General features: G+C 40.0%; 1 protein-coding gene and 1 long non-coding RNA gene across 4 annotated transcripts; both read left to right on the forward strand.

The window, feature by feature from the left end:
* Window positions 1-1,244: 1,244 nt before the first annotated feature.
* Window positions 1,245-20,547, forward strand: LOC138325648 (glyoxalase domain-containing protein 5-like). Of its 3 annotated transcripts, XM_069271451.1 has the most exons (5): window positions 1,245-1,309; window positions 1,411-1,557; window positions 5,407-5,550; window positions 19,446-19,601; window positions 20,033-20,547. In XM_069271451.1, exons 2-5 carry the CDS (start codon window positions 1,510-1,512, stop codon window positions 20,159-20,161), a joined length of 477 nt encoding a protein of 158 aa, XP_069127552.1. In that variant the 5' UTR covers window positions 1,245-1,309; window positions 1,411-1,509; the 3' UTR covers window positions 20,162-20,547. The 3 variants fall into 3 exon arrangements, with proteins under 3 accessions (XP_069127552.1, XP_069127551.1, XP_069127550.1); XM_069271450.1 differs by having other exon boundaries at window positions 1,299-1,557; XM_069271449.1 differs by lacking the exons at window positions 1,245-1,309; window positions 1,411-1,557 and adding an exon at window positions 5,273-5,302.
* On the forward strand, window positions 7,277-9,247 carry LOC138326335 (uncharacterized). The gene is made up of 3 exons (XR_011208890.1): window positions 7,277-8,113; window positions 8,327-8,752; window positions 9,174-9,247. It is a non-coding gene; the product is annotated as an uncharacterized lncRNA (long non-coding RNA).
* Window positions 20,548-21,552: the final 1,005 nt, after the last annotated feature.

Raw genomic sequence — 21,552 nt, forward strand, 5'->3', positions numbered from 1 at the left:
GACGACTACTGTTTTCCCACACACACTGGAGGCTCATGGTCTATTGAATTTTCCAAAACTTTCTATCGTGGACGACCCCCAAAACACCACCAGGAGTATTCACCAGCTTCTTCGCTTTATTCGAGCCCCATATTTCATTTCAAAAGTGGCACCGTCGATACAGCTAATTGACTGAAATAAGTGAAAACATAAAAAGATATTGTTGATTTACGTTTGTCAATAAACCATCGGTAAGCTGGGTTTTTTTTTCATAAATAATACTACACAGTGAAATCCGTACAATATGCTACATCGGTTTATTCGGACAGATGGATGAACATGGTGCTATGCGATGTTTTAATCATAATGATTTGGAACCATTTTGAACCTAAAGTTGAATTCAATACATTATTTAAAAGACGAAGGTTCTATGTTCTCGCGTCCTCGATTTTCCAGGGGTTACTGTCACTATCTTTATATCAACCCCTGGACTAACTGAAGGCATTCCAGGAGAAAAAAACCTGAGCAATCACAGACCTACAGAGGCTTCCCTTGAAGATTAACAGAGAGCGACGCCAGCATCAAATCTATGTAAATAGAGTATATCGCTATTCGCATCCTCGATACTGCAGGGATTACTATCACTGATGTTATTTCCACTCCTGGACTCTCTTTCTCCATCGATACTCCGCCAACCCTGGACTATGCGATGGTAGCAAAACTGCAAGTTATATGTGCGAAAACAGATTACACAGATAGTATGGTTCTTAGTGTACATTAATAGAATCGAATCTTCAAAAGTTGTTTCCGTACAGGTCTATGATTAGTCAAGTTCTTCTCCTAAAACGCCTCCATTTTCACTATGACATAGTCCAGGAGTGGATATATAAGTGATAGTAACCCATGGAGTATCGAGGAGGCGTTTTTCGATATTTTTTTGTTGTTGGAAATACAGATAGCCTTCAGTTTTACTATGACATAATTTATGGGTTAATTATGACACTGATAGTAACCCCTGTAATATCGAGGTTATCGTAACATCTCGAATAAAGATACTATTCTGACTTGCACTGCAATGTCATATTTCCCTCTATAAGCAATCGACATTGCCATTTATCGATTGATTTTTTAATACTTTGGTAATGTGACTCATCTATATCCATGTCGAACGAAATAGATAAAAAAAAAAAAAGGAAAATTGTATAAGGTTTACCTCCCCTGTACTCTAAAAGTAGGAACAAATCAATGGGGGTATTTTTTAGACAACACATTCCCAACACCTACTTTCTCTTTACCTTTTCACGCCACATTTATACGAGTAGACATCTAGGTAAACACTTCTATATAAGTCATCACTACTTCGAAATTATTGGATTTCACTGATAACCTATTTCTGGGAATATACCTTACTAACGTTTTAGCTATTTTTAGGTTACAAGAACATCCGGGTTGAGTCTCGGATAACACACTAACGTTAACGTAACGGGTTGCTTAGCCGGTACAGGTTTCGGCATTATCAGTTCATTCACCATGTTCAGAACGTTGTCACCATATATACTAAAAGGACAGAAGTTATGGGTGAGTAAAAGATGTATTATTGATTATCATTTTCTATGAAAAATAAATAAAAGTTATTATGATTCTGAAAATTTCTGTGTTCATAGGCAGCAACACGTATAGATTTTATATAGACTATATAGATTGAATGCACATAGGGGTCAAGGTAACTTGTCTTTCTGTATAATATCGATCCAAGACCTCAACAGGCCAACCTTACATGTACACTGTTGGTATAAAAGTGTAAAAGTTTCGGTGGTCGTACAAACCACACCGACCCGCTCCTTTTTACAAATTGAAGTAGTATACTTTGAATGATTGTACTAGCTGAGACTGATTGGAATGTGATGTTTGATCTAATGGAAAAAGGGATATTGAAAGCGCGAAATTCATGTGCCGTTCTCTCAATTTTATCTGGCATTTGCTCCATCGGTGCCTTTCTAAATACAATTATTTAATCTACCCTTGGTTTTGTTTTGCTGCGAAATTTTGAACTATGGACTATCAAAGCGTTGTCTTTTTAAAATTGTTTTCCTTACCACTTTCAACGCAGTTACAACATATCCAGTTCTATAGACGGGGCGCTGGAATTTACGGTTCATATTTCCCCTCCATTTATCATAATTTACTAACATAGCTCAATGGAGACCAAATGGAAAATGTCATATCCAATACAGAGACATTGTCAGGTCAATCCTGTCACAAAGATTGAAAATTATCTGGCAGTTGACATATCAAAGTTAATTATCTTGGGATCGTGACATACCCGACATTGAAATTGTATTTCTTGTAATTTTAACTATCACAAACTGTCATAAAACATACAATGTGTGAATATGGATGTTAATATATGATGGTTCAGATCCATAAAAGCACCAATATACTATAGACATAGTGGTAAATCAAAGACCACACAACTTTAAGTAGGCTAGCTATATAAACAACATCACTAAAACTACCCCCACCACAGGTTTCTGGAGAAAAATCTGAAAAGTATTATCATCAAATATGAAAGGAGAGACAAACAAGCTTGTTATACCCCTATAAAATAGTTTCTATATAAACTCTTATGTTCCATCGAGCGGTCCAAAGAACTATTAAAATCGACTGTAAAAATGTGCTGTTGGTTTCGTACAACAGATGATTTGTTGGACCCTCAAAAAGACTGTTGCCCTCGGCCTTCAGCCTCGCGCAACATTTTGTCTTCGGGTCTAACAAAGCATCTGTTGCACTCAATCTCAGTCAACAACTGTATACTGTGGTTCGTCCTTAAGTTGAATTTGCTTGCCTCGTATGTACTCGGAAAATATTTATGAATCGAGAATAATTCAGCGAAATGTTACTCGTTTAATTATTACAAGCAGCAATGATACTACATCAAACGCTGACAAAATCATTAATGCTACATCGATAACAACATCATAAACGGTGCAGCATAGCAGATCCGTATAAGATGGAATACGAGTCACAATGCTGTACCAAATTCACTATAGAAGTTGTCATTTTAACCTGATACCTCCTGGCCTTCCCAGTTACTAGACAACATTCAGAATGACTCACATGTATACTTTCTCATCAAACACAGAGTCTTCAATATCTTGCAGGACGCTGGCCATTTGGAAATGCTGAGTCAAAATGATACAAAAAATTCCGTTACAAAAGTTGTCATTCCCCCAAATACCCCTATCTTATCACCAGACAAATCAGGATTTTTTGTACCCCTTCGAAATATTTTCTAAATTAACTCTATTGACAAAAATGCCAATAAATGAACTCTTCCGTCGAGCGGTCCAAATGTGATGTCGGACCGGAGTGACGTCACACCTACAATTCGTGATGTCAATGCATTGTTATCGACTGGGTTTTCGGGCAACAGATGATTTGCTGGACCCTCTGCCTCAGGCAACAGTTTGTCTTTGGGTCCAACAAATCATCTGTTGCCCTCAATCCCAGTCACCAACTATACTGTCACACAAACACACACACACACACATTCTTCACTGTATTGCAGGACGTCGTTCAGGAGGAAGGGAAATTTTCCCCAAGTCATAGATTGGAAAGATATCATAAATATCTTGTAAAATCATAATATCGTCCCTCAGAAATTCTCTTACTGCCCCTCCATCCTCATTATTAACCACCTACTGCAATTACTTCATGTACCATACCGATTCAACCAGACACTACCCTCACCAGGTTAACCAGGTTAGGTTAAATTAGTACAACTAGATGTAGAACAAGAACTTTTCTTGCAAATGAAAGATTACATGCATGATTTGTTGGTTTGTTTGATTAATTAACGTCCTATTAACAGCCAGGGTCATGTTACAAGTATGCGGTGTGTAGCGTGTATGAAGTGCGAGGTGCGTGTTTTGGAGAATGCGGAAGACTGGTTGGCCCGATGTCAGTATAATGTGACCCGGTAGGGTGTGTTGTTTGGTGTCTTCGGCAGCATGCTTCAGTGGTATAGCACTATAAAAAGGCAACAGGTCCACTATACAAGAAGACATCCATGAAGCTGGTATTTTTCATACTTTAATTCAGAAGCTGTCATCTTTATAAGGTACTCTCTATTGTGTAACATAAGCGTAAAACAAGACTTTCGGATCGCAAAACGATAAAGAGTATCAAAGCTCTTTTAAGGAAACCAATATCACTTCACTAGTCATGGTACAGAACGCGGAACACTCAAAAGAAGTGGCGCGAATGAGATGATAACCAATTAGATATTAAATTACCAAATTTAATAAGTAGTGAGAATTATTATATTAATCGAATCCACCTCTGTGCATTTTCATAGTCTGTGGTTAATCTTGCAGCAGTAGAGCAGAGATCAGAAGAGCAGAGAAAGTGACCGTGTTGCATGCTTTTACGGCATGTTTCATTGAGATATTACTATAAAAAGGACAAGAGTCTCATTATTACTAAACAACACAGCACGTGCTGCATCATCTCAAAATACACACCGACTTCAGCCATTTAACACATCACATACAGGGGAGACTGTCCTTAGATGACCTTAGATATCAATAAGATGTTAAGTCAAACATCCAACTGACCAACCTTCCATACAGGTCACGTCACAGTATGTATAGTGATTAAAAATACATTTCAATCACTCTGTATAAGTATATATATATTAAAGTCAATATTCTACCTGTACTAAATTGACCACTTTACCCGACCGAGCCGCCCAGTGTTACCGAAGCATGCGTTCTGTCTGCTTCTAATTACCATTTTTCAATTCAAGGTATAAACAGCGTTACATGGTCCTGAAAGGGGCTGAATCGTGCTCCTTACGATGGATAATGACAAACTGATGTATTAACATTGACCCAAGAACCCCTAGTACCAAAAAGTACTCACAAGCATAATAGGTACAGGTAAATCAAGCGGAGAACAATGAGAAAGTGGGGTATAGGGATGGACAGGTGAATAGTTTCAATCAACCTGTCTTTTTGTTCGATGTAAGGAAGCATGCAGTAAGTCAGTTATTGCATGCTTTCTCGTCACTCGGGACTTATTACCTCCTCGCTTCGCTCAGGTGTAATAAATCCCTTATTACTCGAAAGCCAATCAATAACCTTTACCTATTATATTATGTCAGTAAATGGTCTTGTCATTATACATTAAAACGAGATTCAAAGTTATTCTCCTATCCATGTATCTATAATGATTGCACTGTCACATGTCTTGTCGTTACAAAGTCGAGCTCATTTTAAATACCGCCATATTGCCGTATACCTGTTTAAAGATGGATGAACAGGTAATGTAATATCACACATTCAGCTATTGGTATGTATTGTCTCGTCTTCATGTTTTGTTTTCTACAATTGAGTTGTTTATCATGTTTTTGTTTACGTTTTGCAGATTCCACATATCCAAACATGCTTGCGACTCGCCAGTGAGTTCTCCATCAACAGACTTGATCACTTCGTCATCACCGTGAAAGATGTAGAGAGGACATGTGACTTCTACTCCAAGGTACTGGGTATGGAGGTGTCCTCATTCAAGGTAAGTCAGATGTAGAGAGGACATGTGACTTCTACTCCAAGGTACTGGGTATGGAGGTGTCCACATTCAAGGTTAGTCAGATGTAGAGAGGACATGTGACTTCTACTCCAAGGTTCTGGGTATGGAGGTGTCCACATTCAAGGTTAGTAAGATGTAGAGAGGACATGTGACTTCTACTCCAAGGTTCTGGGTATGGAGGTGTCCACATTCAAGGTTAGTAAGATGTAGAGAGGACATGTGACTTCTACTCCAAGGTTCTGGGTATGGAGGTGTCCACATTCAAGGTTAGTAAGATGTAGAGAGGACATGTGACTTCTACTCCAAGGTTCTGGGTATGGAGGTGTCCACATTCAAGGTTAGTAAGATGTAGAGAGGACATGTGACTTCTACTCCAAGGTTCTGGGTATGGAGGTGTCCACATTCAAGGTAAGTTAGATGTAGAGAGAGAGGACATGTGACTTCTACTCCAAGGTTCTGGGTATGGAGGTGTCCACATTCAAGGTTAGTAAGATGTAGAGAGGACATGTGACTTCTACTCCAAGGTTCTGGGTATGGAGGTGTCCACATTCAAGGTTAGTTAGATGTAGAGAGGACATGTGACTTCTACTCCAAGGTTCTGGGTATGGAGGTGTCCACATTCAAGGTAAGTTAGATGTAGAGAGGACATGTGACTTCTACTCCAAGGTTCTGGGTATGGAGGTGTCCTCATTCAAGGTTAATAAGATGAAGAGAGGACATGTGACTTCTACTCCAAGGTTCTGGGTATGGAGGTGTCCACATTCAAGGTTAGTAAGATGTAGAGAGGACATGTGACTTCTACTCCAAGGTACTGGGTGTGGAGGTGTCCACATTCAAGGTTAGTCAGATGTAGAGAGGACATGTGACTTCTACTGCAAGGTACTGGGTATGGAGGTGTCCACATTCAAGGTAAGTTAGATGTAGAGAGGACATGTGACTTCTACTCCAAGGTACTGGGTATGGAGGTGTCCACATTCAAGGTTAGTAAGATGTAGAGAGGACATGTGACTTCTACTCCAAGGTTCTGGGTATGGAGCACAGGGACCTGGCACGAAAATGTTTAACCAACAGTATACATATATATATGTTATAGTATCAAGGGTATGAACTCGGCGGTCAAGAAAAACGGACCTATTTTTTTAAAACCGTGATTATTTTCATAAATGGGTTCTATACAACATTGACGGATATCTTACCTTAAAGAGAAATAATTTTTCTTTCCATTGAGTGCTTGATGAACAAAATTGGCCAAGTATTGACGAAGTTATGGCTTGATATATCGGGAAATTTACGAAAAATATGCTAGGTAGACATTTCCCTGTCCGGTCGAAATGTCGTCTCGGCTCTAATGGGTACCTCAAAATCCAAGCCAAAATCACAAAATCTACGCTTGTGGTGGTAAACAGTACCCATAACTGTGTTCATCCACAATCTCCTTTGGAGGTGTCATGACCCGTACTTTGTAGAAACTACATTAAAACATCGTGTAGCTCACTTACTTTAACCGTCACCGCCATGTTCATTTTTCTCTCGGAACGCTTCTCGACTTTACATATCGTGACTACATTATGCAAATTATGTAATGTTGTGCTTTTGGGTAAACTCGAGAAGCGTTCCGAAGAACAAATGAACAATGGCGGTGACGGTTAAAGTAAGTGAGCTACACGATGTTTTAATGTAGTTTCTACAAAGTACGGGTCATGACACCTCCAAAGGAGAATGTGGATGACCACAGTTATGGGTACTGTTTACCACGACAAGCGTAGATTTTGTGATTATGGCTTGGTTTTTGAGGTGCCCATTAGAGCCGAGACGACATTTCGACCGGACAGGGAAATGTCTACCTGGCATATTTTTCGTAAATTTGCCGATTCATCAAGCCATAACTTCGTCAATACTTGGCCAATTTTGTTCATCAAGCACTCAATGGAAAGAAAAATTATTTCTTTTAAGGTAAGATATCCGTCAATGTTGTATAGAACCAATTTATTAAAATAATCACGGTTTTAAACAAATAGGTCCGTTTTCCTTGACCGCCGAGTTCATACCCTTGATACTATAATATGTATATGTATACTGTTCGTTAAAAAAAATCGTGCCAGGTCCCTGTGGTATGGAGGTGTCCACATTCAAGGTAAGTTAGATGTAGAGAGGACATGTGACTTCTACTGCAAGGTACTGGGTATGGAGGTGTCCACATTCAAGGTAAGTTAGATGTAGAGAGGACATGTGACTTCTACTCCAAGGTTCTGGGTATGGAGGTGTCCACATTCAAGGTAAGTTAGATGTAGAGAGGACATGTGACTTCTACTCCAAGGTTCTGGGTATGGAGGTGTCCACATTCAAGGTAAGTTAGATGTAGAGAGGACATGTGACTTCTACTCCAAGGTACTGGGTATGGAGGTGTCCACATTCAAGGTTAGTAAGATGTAGAGAGGACATGTGACTTCTACTCCAAGGTACTGGGTATGGAGGTGTCCACATTCAAGGTTAGTAAGATGTAGAGAGGACATGTGACTTCTACTCCAAGGTTCTGGGTATGGAGGTGTCCTCATTCAAGGTTAGTAAAATGTAGAGAGGACATGTGACTTCTACTCCAAGGTTCTGGGTATGGAGGTGTCCACATTCAAGGTTAGTAAGATGTAGAGAGGACATGTGACTTCTACTCCAAGGTTCTGGGTATGGAGGTGTCCACATTCAAGGTTAGTAAGATGTAGAGAGGACATGTGACTTCTACTCCAAGGTACTGGGTATGGAGGTGTCCTCATTCAAGGTTAGTAAGATGTAGAGAGGACATGTGACTTCTACTCCAAGGTTCTGGGTATGGAGGTGTCCACATTCAAGGTAAGTTAGATGTAGAGAGGACATGTGACTTCTACTCCAAGGTTCTGGGTATGGAGGTGTCCTCATTCAAGGTAAGTTAGATGTAGAGAGGACATGTGACTTCTACTCCAAGGTTCTGGGTATGGAGGTGTCCACATTCAAGGTTAGTAAGATGTAGAGAGGACATGTGACTTCTACTCCAAGGTTCTGGGTATGGAGGTGTCCTCATTCAAGGTTAGTAAGATGTAGAGAGGACATGTGACTTCTACTCCAAGGTTCTGGGTATGGAGGTGTCCTCATTCAAGGTTAGTAAGATGTAGAGAGGACATGTGACTTCTACTCCAAGGTTCTGGGTATGGAGGTGTCCTCATTCAAGGTAAGTTAGATGTAGAGAGGACATGTGACTTCTACTCCAAGGTTCTGGGTATGGAGGTGTCCACATTCAAGGTTAGTAAGATGTAGAGAGGACATGTGACTTCTACTCCAAGGTTCTGGGTATGGAGGGGTCCACGTTCAAGGTTAGTTAGATGTAGAGAGGACATGTGACTTCTACTCCAAGGTTCTGGGTATGGAGGTGTCCACATTCAAGGTTAGTAAGATGTAGAGAGGACATGTGACTTCTACTCCACTGGGTATGGAGGTGTCCCATTCAAGGTTAGTAAGATGTAGAGAGGACATGTGACTTCTACTCCAATTCACTGGGTATGGAGGTGTCCTCATTCAAGGTTATGTAAGATGTAGAGAGGACATGTGACTTCTACTCCAAGGTACTGGGTATGGAGGTGTCCTCATTCAAGGTTAGTAAGATGTAGAGAGGACATGTGACTTCTACTCCAAGGTTCTGGGTATGGAGGTGTCCACATTCAAGGTTAGTAAGATGTAGAGAGGACATGTGACTTCTACTCCAAGGTTCTGGGTATGGAGGTGTCCACATTCAAGGTTAGTTAGATGTAGAGAGGACATGTGACTTCTACTCCAAGGTTCTGGGTATGGAGGTGTCCACATTCAAGGTTAGTAAGATGTAGAGAGGACATGTGACTTCTACTCCAAGGTACTGGGTATGGAGGTGTCCTCATTCAAGGTTAGTAAGATGTAGAGAGGACATGTGACTTCTACTCCAAGGTTCTGGGTATGGAGGTGTCCACATTCAAGGTTAGTAAGATGTAGAGAGGACATGTGACTTCTACTCCAAGGTTCTGGGTATGGAGGTGTCCACATTCAAGGTTAGTTAGATGTAGAGAGGACATGTGACTTCTACTCCAAGGTTCTGGGTATGGAGGTGTCCTCATTCAAGGTTAGTAAGATGTAGAGAGGACATGTGACTTCTACTCCAAGGTTCTGGGTATGGAGGTGTCCTCATTCAAGGTTAGTAAGATGTAGAGAGGACATGTGACTTCTACTCCAAGGTTCTGGGTATGGAGGTGTCCACATTCAAGGTTAGTAAGATGTAGAGAGGACATGTGACTTCTACTCCAAGGTTCTGGGTATGGAGGTGTCCACATTCAAGGTTAGTAAGATGTAGAGAGGACATGTGACTTCTACTCCAAGGTTCTGGGTATGGAGGTGTCCACATTCAAGGTTAGTAAGATGTAGAGAGGACATGTGACTTCTACTCCAAGGTTCTGGGTATGGAGGGGTCCTCATTCAAGGTTAGTAAGATGTAGAGAGGACATGTGACTTCTACTCCAAGGTTCTGGGTATGGAGGTGTCCTCATTCAAGGTTAGTAAGATGTAGAGAGGACATGTGACTTCTACTCCAAGGTTCTGGGTATGGAGGTGTCCTCATTCAAGGTTAGTAAGATGTAGAGAGGACATGTGACTTCTACTCCAAGGTTCTGGGTATGGAGGTGTCCACATTCAAGGTTAGTAAGATGTAGAGAGGACATGTGACTTCTACTCCAAGGTTCTGGGTATGGAGGTGTCCACATTCAAGGTTAGTAAGATGTAGAGTAGGACATGTGACTTCTACTCCAAGGTTCTGGGTATGGAGGTGTCCACATTCAAGGTTAGTAAGATGTAGAGAGGACATGTGACTTCTACTCCAAGGTTCTGGGTATGGAGGTGTCCACATTCAAGGTTAGTAAGATGTAGAGAGAGGACATGTGACTTCTACTCCAAGGTTCTGGGTATGGAGGTGTCCACATTCAAGGTTAGTAAGATGTAGAGAGGACATGTGACTTCTACTCCAAGGTTCTGGGTATGGAGGTGTCCACATTCAAGGTTAGTAAGATGTAGAGAGGACATGTGACTTCTACTCCAAGGTACTGGGTATGGAGGTGTCCACATTCAAGGTTAGTTAGATGTAGAGAGGAATGTGACTTCTACTCCAAGTACTGGGTATGGAGGTGTCCACATTCAATAGTGTAGAGAGGACATGTGACTTCTAGAGGACAGATGTAGAGAGGACATGTGACTTTCTACTCCAAGGTTCTGGGTATGGGTATGGAGGTGTCCACATTCAAGGTTAGTAAGATGTAGAGAGGACATTGTGACTTCTACTCCAAGGTTCTGGGTATGGAGGGTGTCCTCATTCAAGGTTAGTAAGATGTAGAGAGGGACATGTGACTTCTACTCCAAGGTTCTGGGTATGGAGGTGTCCACATTCAAGGTTAGTAAGATGTAGAGAGGACATTGTGACTTCTACTCCAAGGTTCTGGGTATGGAGGTGTCCACATTCAAGGTTAGTAAGATGTAGAGAGGACATGTGACTTCTACTCCAAGGTTCTGGGTATGGAGGTGTCCACATTCAAGGTTAGTAAGATGTAGAGAGGACATGTGACTTCTACTCCAAGGTACTGGGTATGGAGGTGTCCACATTCAAGGTTAGTAAATGTAGAGATGGACATGTTGACTTCTACTCCAAGGTTCTGGGTATGGAGGTGTCCTCATTCAAGGTTAGTAAGATGTAGAGAGAGGACATGTGACTTCTACTCCAAGGTACTGGGTATGGAGGTGTCCTCATATTCAAGGTTAGTAAGATGTAGAGAGGACATGTGACTTCTACTCCAAGGTTCTGGGTATGGAGGTGTCCACATTCAAGGTTAGTAAGATGTAGAGAGGACATGTGACTTCTACTCCAAAGGTTCTGGGTATGGAGGTGTCCTCATTCAAGGTTAGTAAGATGTAGAGAGGACATGTGACTTCTACTCCAAGGTTCTGGGTATTGGAGGTGTCCTCATTCAAGGTTAGTAAGATGTAGAGAGGACATGTGACTTTCTACTCCAAGGTTCTGGGTAATGGGAGGTGTCCTCATTCAAGGTTAGTAAGATGTAGAGAGGGACATGTGACTTCTACTCCAAGGTTCTGGGTATGGAGGTGTCCACATTCAAGGTTAGTAAGATGTAGAGAGGACATGTGACTTCTACTCCAAGGTACTGGGTATGGAGGTGTCCTCATTCAAGGTTAGTAAGATGTAGAGAGGACATGTGACTTCTACTCAAGGTCTTGGGTATGGAGGTGTCCACATTCAAGGTTAGTAAGATGTAGAGAGGACATGTGACTTCTACTCCAAGGTTCTGGGTATGGAGGTGTCCACATTCAAGGTTAGTAGAGATGTAGAGAGGACATGTGACTTCTACTCCAAGGTTCTGGGTATGGAGGTGTCTCATTCAAGGTTAGTAAGATGTAGAGAGGGACATGTGACTTCTACTCCAAGGTTCTGGGTATGGAGGTGTCCTCATTCAAGGTTAGTAAGATGTAGAGAGGACATGTGACTTCTACTCCAAGGTTCTGGGTATGGAGGTGTCCTCATTCAAGGTTAGTAAGATGTAGAGAGGACATGTGACTTCTACTCCAAGGTTTACTGGGTATGGAGGTGTCCTCATTCAAGGTAGTAAGATGTAGAGAGGACATGTGACTTCTACTCCAGGTTACTGGGTATGGAGGTGTCCATCATTCAAGGTTAGTAGTGATGTAGGAGAGGACATGTGACTTCTACTCCAAGGTTCTGGGTATGGAGGTGTCCACATTCAAGGTTAGTAAGATGTAGAGAGGACATGTGACTTCTACTCCAAGGTTCTGGGTATGGAGGTGTCTCATTCTAGGTTAAGAGTAGTGAGGACATGTGACTTCTACTCAAGGTTCTGGGTATGGAGGTGTCCATCATTCATAAGGTGTAAGATGTAGGAGAGAAGAGGAAAAGACATGTGACTTCTACTTCAAGGTTCTGGGTATGGAGGTGAATTTTACTAAATCTAACAAGGTTTGGGTATGGAGGTGTCCACATTCAAGGTAAAATATATTCCGTGTATTTATCGATACATGTAAATCGAGTGTAGGTGTCATGTGACGCCATTTTACTTATACCAAGAAAGAAAAATGGCGTCCACATTCAAGGTTAGTTGTTTTGATGGACATGTGACAACTACACAAGGTATTGCAACGGAAGTGTCCACATTAGAACATGTAAGTTATTGGGTCAAAATAAGTAGAGAAGGACATGTTGACTTCTTTTTATGGTTGCAATAGTTTCTGGGTATGGAGAGTGTTAAAAAATTCAAGGTTACTAATAAAAATAAGATGTAGAGAGCGTACATGTGACTTCTACTGACAAGGTTCTGGGTATTTGGGTATGGAGGTGTACCACAATTCAAATGGTTAGTAAAATAGTTAGATGTATACATGTGACTTCTCAACTGTACACTGGTGTTAGAATGTATAAAAAGTAAATTATGTTAGGACAGTACTACGTCCAATGTAATGTTTCCATAATGAACAATGTATTTAATCAAATGCAGGTATTGTACTATGACTCTCTAATGAATTTACACATTTTTTTTAAAAATCTAACACAATCAATAAATAACAACAATTTCGGAACCGTACATGCATTTAACAAACAGGAATAATTACAATGTAATTCATAACCTAAAAAAATTGTAACGACTTAATGATATTTTATGTAAATAAATTTAAACTCTTTGGTTGTTTCATAGTTATACATATACCCCTAATAGAAATTTGGTGATAGACTCTTTAATTTTAACATATATAATTATATCCAAGTTAGTCCTTAAATTTGTTACTTTAAACTACTAAGTGGTAAATTTTAAGAAGAACAAGATGCTTTGTGGGTTTGTTTTGATTTTTTTTCAGGATGTAGGATGGTGTATAAACAAACGTGTACAGGAACCACCAATTTGAAGACGGTTACACCGATCGTGGTATGAAGGTTACACCAATGTGAGAAGAAAGGTATAAAGATCATGGATGAAGATTACATCAAATTAGAAAAGAAGGTTACACCGATCTTGGAGGAAGGTTACCACCGATTTGGGAATGAACGTTAACACGATCTTGGAATTGAAAGTAAAACCATTTGGGAAGAAGGTTACACCCGATATTGGGATGAAGGTTACACCAATTTGGGATGAAGGTTACAACCGGATCCTGGATGAAGGTTACACCAATTTGGGATGAAGGTACACCTATTTTGGGATGAAGGTTACACCAATTTTGGATGAAGGTTACACAATTTGGGATGAAGGTTAACATGATCCTGGATGAAGGTTACACCAAGGTTTGGGTATGAGGTGTCCACCTCATTTTGGATGAAGGTTAGTAATTTGGATGAGAGGACATTGACATTCACTTTACTGAGGTTCACCCAAGGTTTGGGAGAGTACACCTGGATACTCCACATTCAAGTTACTTCTACTCCAAGGTTTGTAGGAGAGGTTACAAAAAAGGTGGACTTCTACACTCCAAGGTTCATGGAGGGTGGTTAGAGGTAAGATGTAGCACAGAGGACATAGAGAGTGACTTCTACTGTGGGTATGGAGGTGTACTCATTCAAGGTTAGTCAGATGTGGTGACTTCTACTCCAAGGTTCTGGAGGTGTCCACATTCAAGGTTAGTAAGATGTAGAGAGGACATGTGACTTCTACTCCAAGGTTCTGGGTATGGAGGTGTCCACATTCAAGGTTAGTAAGATGTAGAGAGGACATGTGACTTCTACTCCAAGGTACTGGGTATGGAGGTGTCCACATTCAAGGTTAGTAAGATGTAGAGAGGACATGTGACTTCTACTGCAAGGTTCTGGGTATGGAGGTGTCCACATTCAAGGTTAGTTAGATGTAGAGAGGACATGTGACTTCTACTCCAAGGTTCTGGGTATGGAGGTGTCCACATTCAAGGTTAGTAAGATGTAGAGAGGACATGTGACTTCTACTCCAAGGTACTGGGTATGGAGGTGTCCACATTCAAGGTTAGGTTAGTAAGGATGTAGAGAGGACAGGAGGACATTTCTACTCCAAGGTTCTGGGTATGGAGGTGTCCACACTGTAAACTTTTAGTGTTAACTTAATCCATTTATGGTGTTTTTAACGTGTAACTTAACACCAATATCGGTGTAAAAAAACCGATAACACCGTTCCTGGTGTAAAGTTAATCCAAACAATGAAAAGTGTATTGTTTACCCAAATTTGGTGTAAACTTCAATCCAAAGTTGGTGTAAGTGTGCAACGTTACACCAAAATGGTGTAACTTTACACCAAAATGGTGTAACTTTACACCAAATTCTCACATTTAAGTGTAACGTTACACCCCGGTGTGTGTTACTTTACACCAACTTATTATTTGAAAGGGTAGCCTTACACCACAGCGGTGTTACTTTAAACCAGATCTCTGTTTGAAGTGTAACCTTACACCATAGAGGTGTTACTTTACACCAGATCCTAACTTGAAAGTGTTACCTTACACCACAGTGGTGTTACTTTACACCAAAACCTAATTTGAAAGGGTAACCTTACACCTCAGCGGTGTTACTTTACACCAGATCTTCGTTTGAAAAGGTAACCTTACACCCACAGTAGTGTTACTTTACACCGAATCATAGCTTGAAAGGGTAACCTTACACCACAGCGGTGTTACTTTCCACCAGATCTTCGTTTGAAGTGTTACCTTACTCCACGGTAGTGTCACTTTGCACCAAATTCTTACTTGAAAGTGTAACGTTACACCCGGTGGTGTTACTTTACACGAACTTTTCACTTGAAAGGGTAACCTTACACCACAGCGGTGTTACTTTACACCAGATCTCCGTTTGAAGTGTTACCTTACGCCGTAGTGGTGTTACTTTACACCAGATCATAACTTGAAAGTGTTACCTTACACCACAGTTGTGTTACTTTACACTAAATCCTAATTTGAAAGGGTAACCTTACACCACAGCGGTGTTACTTTACACCAGATCTTCGTTTGCACTTTTACCTTACACCACAGTGGTGTCACTTTACACCAAATTCTAACTTGAAAGTGTAACCTTACACCTCAGCGGTGTTACTTTACACCAGATCTTCGTTTGAAGTGTTACCTTACACCCCAGTGGTGTCACTTTACACCAAATTCTAACTTGAAAGTGTAACCTTATACCTCAGCGGTGTTACTTTACACCAGATCTTCGTTTGAAGTGTAACCTTACACCCCAGTGGTGTTACTTTACACCAAAGCCTATTTGGAAAGGGTATTCTTACACCTCAGCGGTGTTACTTTACACCATATCTTCGTTTGAAGTGTTACCTTACATCACAATGGTGTTACTTTACACCAAATCTTAGGCCTAAGGGACTTTATTTAGGGCATGTTCTGTACAAAATGGCGGCCAGCTCAAAGATCATTTGATAGAGAGGGGAATTACAACATCTAACAAAACTAAAGGGGCACTTTTGAAATTAGCCGAAGTTGCCGACCAGTTAAATTTATCGTCTCTCGAGACTGACGATTACGAAGAAACATCTCGAAATAGGAGGACGATGGTTGTTGATGCCATATCAAGTTGCAAGTCGCAGCTACCCGATATCGGGTTTGGATATATCTTTGTGGATCTCAGTAGTGATTGTGGTTGGGGTCAAGACCAGATCAGGCATTTTAAAGATGACAGCGCATATAAACTTTTCCAACAGAACCACATCAGTAATGTCGTGTATCACCAGCAGCACGGTCATATTAAGTTAAGTGTATACCTGAGACACGACAGAATGGGGAGCCATTGCTGGATACTTATGGGAACTAAAGGATTTATCAAGTCTGGTGGTTGTACATGTGTTGCGTAAGTAATTAGAACCCTTTTTTTTAAATGTATCTACATGTACAATTTATCTCCCCACGTACAATATTAATGTACATGTTACGTACAACGTACAGTCAGTGGCCATAATAATTTAATTAAGTACGCAAGTGAGTTTTTTTCTATATATTATTAGTAATTTTACATATTTTTAATTGTTATTACAAAAGTAATTTTTACATTAAATCGTAACAAGATTTTATGTACTGAGTAAGGACATTTTTTTGCATCCTATATATATTATCTAAAATATATTCCGTGCCATATTTATCGATACATGTAAATCGATCTTAGTGTAGACATGTAATTTTTATGACGCCATTTTACTATATAGACAAAGAAGAAATGGCGGCGTCATCAAACGTTGTTTTGATGTAATCGTTCACAACTCACACATATTGCAACGGAAGAACATGTACATTATTTCAAAATAAGCGTTAGATAAGTAGTTTTTATGTTGTCAACTTGGAAGTTTTTATGGTTGCAATAGATTTCTGGAGAGGAGTTTTTAAAAAATGTAAAATTACTAATAAAATATAGTATATAGAATCGCTTGCGTACTGTATTATGGTCACTGACAAAGACAGTGATTTAGGTTTTGATGTTTAATACATATACAGCAATTAAATGTAAAAACATGAAAATAGTTAACTGTATACTATACAAACTCATTCTCATCTGTACATGTGTTAGAATGTATAAAAGTAAATATGTACAGTACACGTAAATGTTTCCATAATGAACAAATTAATCAAATGCAGGTACATTGTACTATGACTCTCTAATGAATTTACACATTTTTTTAAAATCTACACAATCAATAAATAACAACAATTTCGGAACCGTACATGCATTTAACAAACAGGAATATACAATGTAATTCATACCTAAAAAATTGTAACGACATAATGATATTATGTAAATAAATTTAACTCTTTGTTGTTTCATAGTTATACATATACCCCTAATAGAAATTTGGTGATAGACTCTTTAATTTTAACATATATAATTATATCAAGTTAGTCCCTTAAATTTGTTACATTAAACTACTAAGTGGTAAATTTTAAGAAGAACAAGATGCTTTGTGGTTTGTTTTGAATTTTTTTCAGGATGTAGATGGTGCTATAAACAAACGTGTACAGGAACCACCAATTTGAAGACGGTTACACCGATCGTGGATGAAGGTTACACCAATGTGAGAAGAAAGGTATAAAGATCATGGATGAAGATTACATCAAATTAGGAAGAAGGTTACACCGATCTTGGAGGAAGGTTACACCGATTTGGGATGAACGTTACACCGATCTTGGATGAAAGTAACACCAATTTGGGAAGAAGGTTACACCGATATTGGATGAAGGTTACACCAATTTGGGATGAAGGTTACACCGATCCTGGATGAAGGTTACACCAATTTGGGATGAAGGTTACACCTATTTTGGATGAAGGTTACACCAATTTTGGATGAAGGTTACACCAATTTGGGATGAAGGTTACACCGATCCTGGATGAAGGTTACACCAATTTGGGATGAAGGTTACACCTATTTTGGATGAAGGTTACACCAATTTGGGATGAGGTTACATCAATTTGGGATGAGGTTACACCGATCCTGGATGAGGTTACACCTTTTTTGGATGAAGGTTACTCCAATTTAGGAAAACGTTTACACCTATTTTGGATGAAGGTTACACCTATCCTGGATTAAGTTTACACCAAAAAAGGTGGCACCACAGCTGCCTCCTTTTTTGGTGTAACGTTACACCAATTTTTTAGGATTAAGGTTACACCAAAAAAGGTGGCACCACAGCTGCCTCCTTTTTTGGTGTAACTTAACACCAGTGGTGTAACTTTACATCAGTGGTGTAACCTAAAAATTTGGTGTAACGTTACACCAAAAAAGGAGGCAGCTGTGGTGCCACCTTTTTTGGTGTAACTTAACACTCAAAAGTTTACAGTGTCCACATTCAAGGTTAGTAAGATGTAGAGAGGACATGTGACTTCTACTCCAAGGTTCTGGGTATGGAGGTGTCCTCATTCAAGGTTAGTAAGATGTAGAGAGGACATGTGACTTCTACTCCAAGGTTCTGGGTATGGAGGTGTCCACATTCAAGGTTAGTAAGATGTAGAGAGGACATGTGACTTCTACTCCAAGGTACTGGGTATGGAGGTGTCCACATTCAAGGTTAGTAAGATGTAGAGAGGACATGTGACTTCTACTCCAAGGTTCTGGGTATGGAGGTGTCCTCATTCAAGGTTAGTAAGATGTAGAGAGGACATGTGACTTCTACTCCAAGGTTCTGGGTATGGAGGTGTCCACATTCAAGGTTAGTAAGATGTAGAGAGGACATGTGATTTCTACTCCAAGGTACTGGGTATGGAGGTGTCCACATTCAAGGTTAGTAAGATGTAGAGAGGACATGTGACTTCTACTCCAAGGTTCTGGGTATGGAGGTGTCCTCATTCAAGGTTAGTAAGATGTAGAGAGGACATGTGACTTCTACTCCAAGGTTCTGGGTATGGAGGTGTCCACATTCAAGGTTAGTAAGATGTAGAGAGGACATGTGACTTCTACTCCAAAGTTCTGGGTATGGAGGTGTCCACACTCAAGGTTAGTTAAATGTAGAGAGGACATGCGACTTCTACTCCAAAGTTCTGGGTATGGAGGTGTCCTTATATAAGGTTTGTAGGTTGAATGACTTGTTTGAGCCAATTTTGTGGTGTCATTTTTTCCAATCATTAAAGTTTAGAAACAAAGCCCAACATAAAAGGTCAACTGCACATGTATGATGTATCCCTGAGAAATGTCCGTGCATTTGTCAATTTCTAACAGTAAAAACTACAGAAATTATCTTATTTGTCTTTCTTTCCCGTTTTGTTCGAGGAAATAAACCTGATCGCCAATATAGCGAAATTAATACTTCTCGAATAAAAACAGTTTTACAGTATCCCAGGCTTACACTGAAGATAATGAACACTTACTTTTTAGGGAGGAAGGAAAGCTTTGAATTTCGGTCAGCAGAAGATTAACATACACGAACACAAAAAGGAGTTTGAACCCAAGGCCCACATACCGACTCCCGGGTCAGCTGACGTTTGCTTTATTACACAGGAAACACTAGACACTGTCATAGAACATCTCAAGGTAGGCATTTGAGTGGTTTTAGTCAGAACTTTTTAAAAATATAACATATTTACCCGATGTGGTTTTAATACAAACTAGCTAAAACGCTGTGAACATTTATTTATTTAGCACATATTACACACGTAAACGTGCCCTTCACATAAAATTCATAACTTTCTTTCAAAGTTGATTGTTTGTGATATCATTATGTCAATTGTATTACTACTTCTATGTGTTATTCATTGTACAGAGTTCACACATACGATGTTTCCCAAAGTGTGCGTTTTTGTTCGCAATTTTCACTGACCATATTAACTCTTATCACCATATTAAGTTAACCGCTTTCAGCACATTTGGATCACATGGCCACGTGAAATATTGTCCTTAGAACAACTGATTGTAAATGACTATGCGCGTTGTATAATGTACCGATTTGGGAAATCTTCTTTCAGAACTGTAAAGTACCCGTCCTGGAGGGACCAATAGAGAGAACCGGAGCCACGGGTCCAATCCGGTCGGTTTATTTCAGGGATCCTGACAACAACCTTATAGAAGTATCCAATTATCTGAAGGACTCCTGATTTGATCCTTCGTCTTCTTCACCTCAATCACCTACATTAGAAAGACGGATATTTAGTTATATGATACCACGATAGATATATAGAGTCAGAAAACTACATTTCCACCTTGATTGGTTATTGATCTATAAGGCTAACATTATCAGATTGATCGAATCCTAACAGAATGTCTTTTTTGATATTGTCGCCAATAGCTCGATAAATCCGGGAGCATTTTCCTGTGGGATGACATGGAAGTAAGGGTCTGCTCTACATCTTCAAAATGGAACTTTGTTAGAGGACAATTTGTTACTAGTGATGCATACATTTACTGACAACGAAGATGAAAAGAAAAATTCGTTGACATTTGTTACTGTTGACAAAGTGATTATTAAAATAATCAATGATAATTTGTGTTGATGAATTATTTTGGTACTTGCAATCAAATTTCTATGTTATTTGATAAAGCGAAACCGAAAATAGGATTTTTTATAATTCATATTATTGAAAACGTATGGACACAAAAACTTGCCTAACCTTGAATTAAGGCGTTAGGTCGTTATTGCATAAACACCAATTTGATTGCCGATAGTATCTTTTCTTGATTCAGAATCTATGAATAAACAACAGGATAGGGGTAATTTTATTGAGGTAGTGCTCTACTGCCCACTTCCCACACCGATATACCGAGGTAGTACTCTACCGCACCCTCCCCACACCGATATACCGAGGTAGTACTCTACCGCACACTCCCCACACCGATATATACCGAGGTAGTACTCTACCGCACACTCCCCACACCGATATATACCGAGGTAGTACTCTACCGCACACTCCCCATACCGATATACCGAGGTAGTACTCTACCGCACACTCCCCACACCGATATACCGAGGTAGTACTCTACCGCACACTCCCCACACCGATATACCGAAGTAGTACTCTACCGCACACTCCCCACACCGATATACAGAGGTAGTACTCTACCGCACACTCCCCACACCGATATACCGAGGTAGTACTCTACCGCACACTCCCCACACCGATATACAGAGGTAGTACTCTACCGCACACTCCCCACACCGATATACCGAGGTAGTACTCTACCGCACATTCCCCACACCGATATACCGAGGTAGTACTCTACCGCACACTCCCCACACCGATATACTGAGGTAATACTCTACCGCACACTCCCCACACCGATATACTGAGGTAGTACTCTACCGCACACTCCCCACACCGATATACTGAGGTAATACTCTACCGTACACTCCCCACACGATATATGGACATCACAACAGAAGTCATTCATAAATAACTGAAACAGTTGATAAAACGATCAAAATTACAAATTTTAGTGCAGATGCACAAGTCTGAACAGTCACCGGTATCTGCTCAAAAAATCTGGGTTG

The sequence above is a fragment of the Argopecten irradians genome, chromosome 6 (genome assembly GCF_041381155.1).
Source record: "Argopecten irradians isolate NY chromosome 6, Ai_NY, whole genome shotgun sequence".
Lineage (NCBI taxonomy): Eukaryota > Metazoa > Mollusca > Bivalvia > Pectinida > Pectinidae > Argopecten > Argopecten irradians.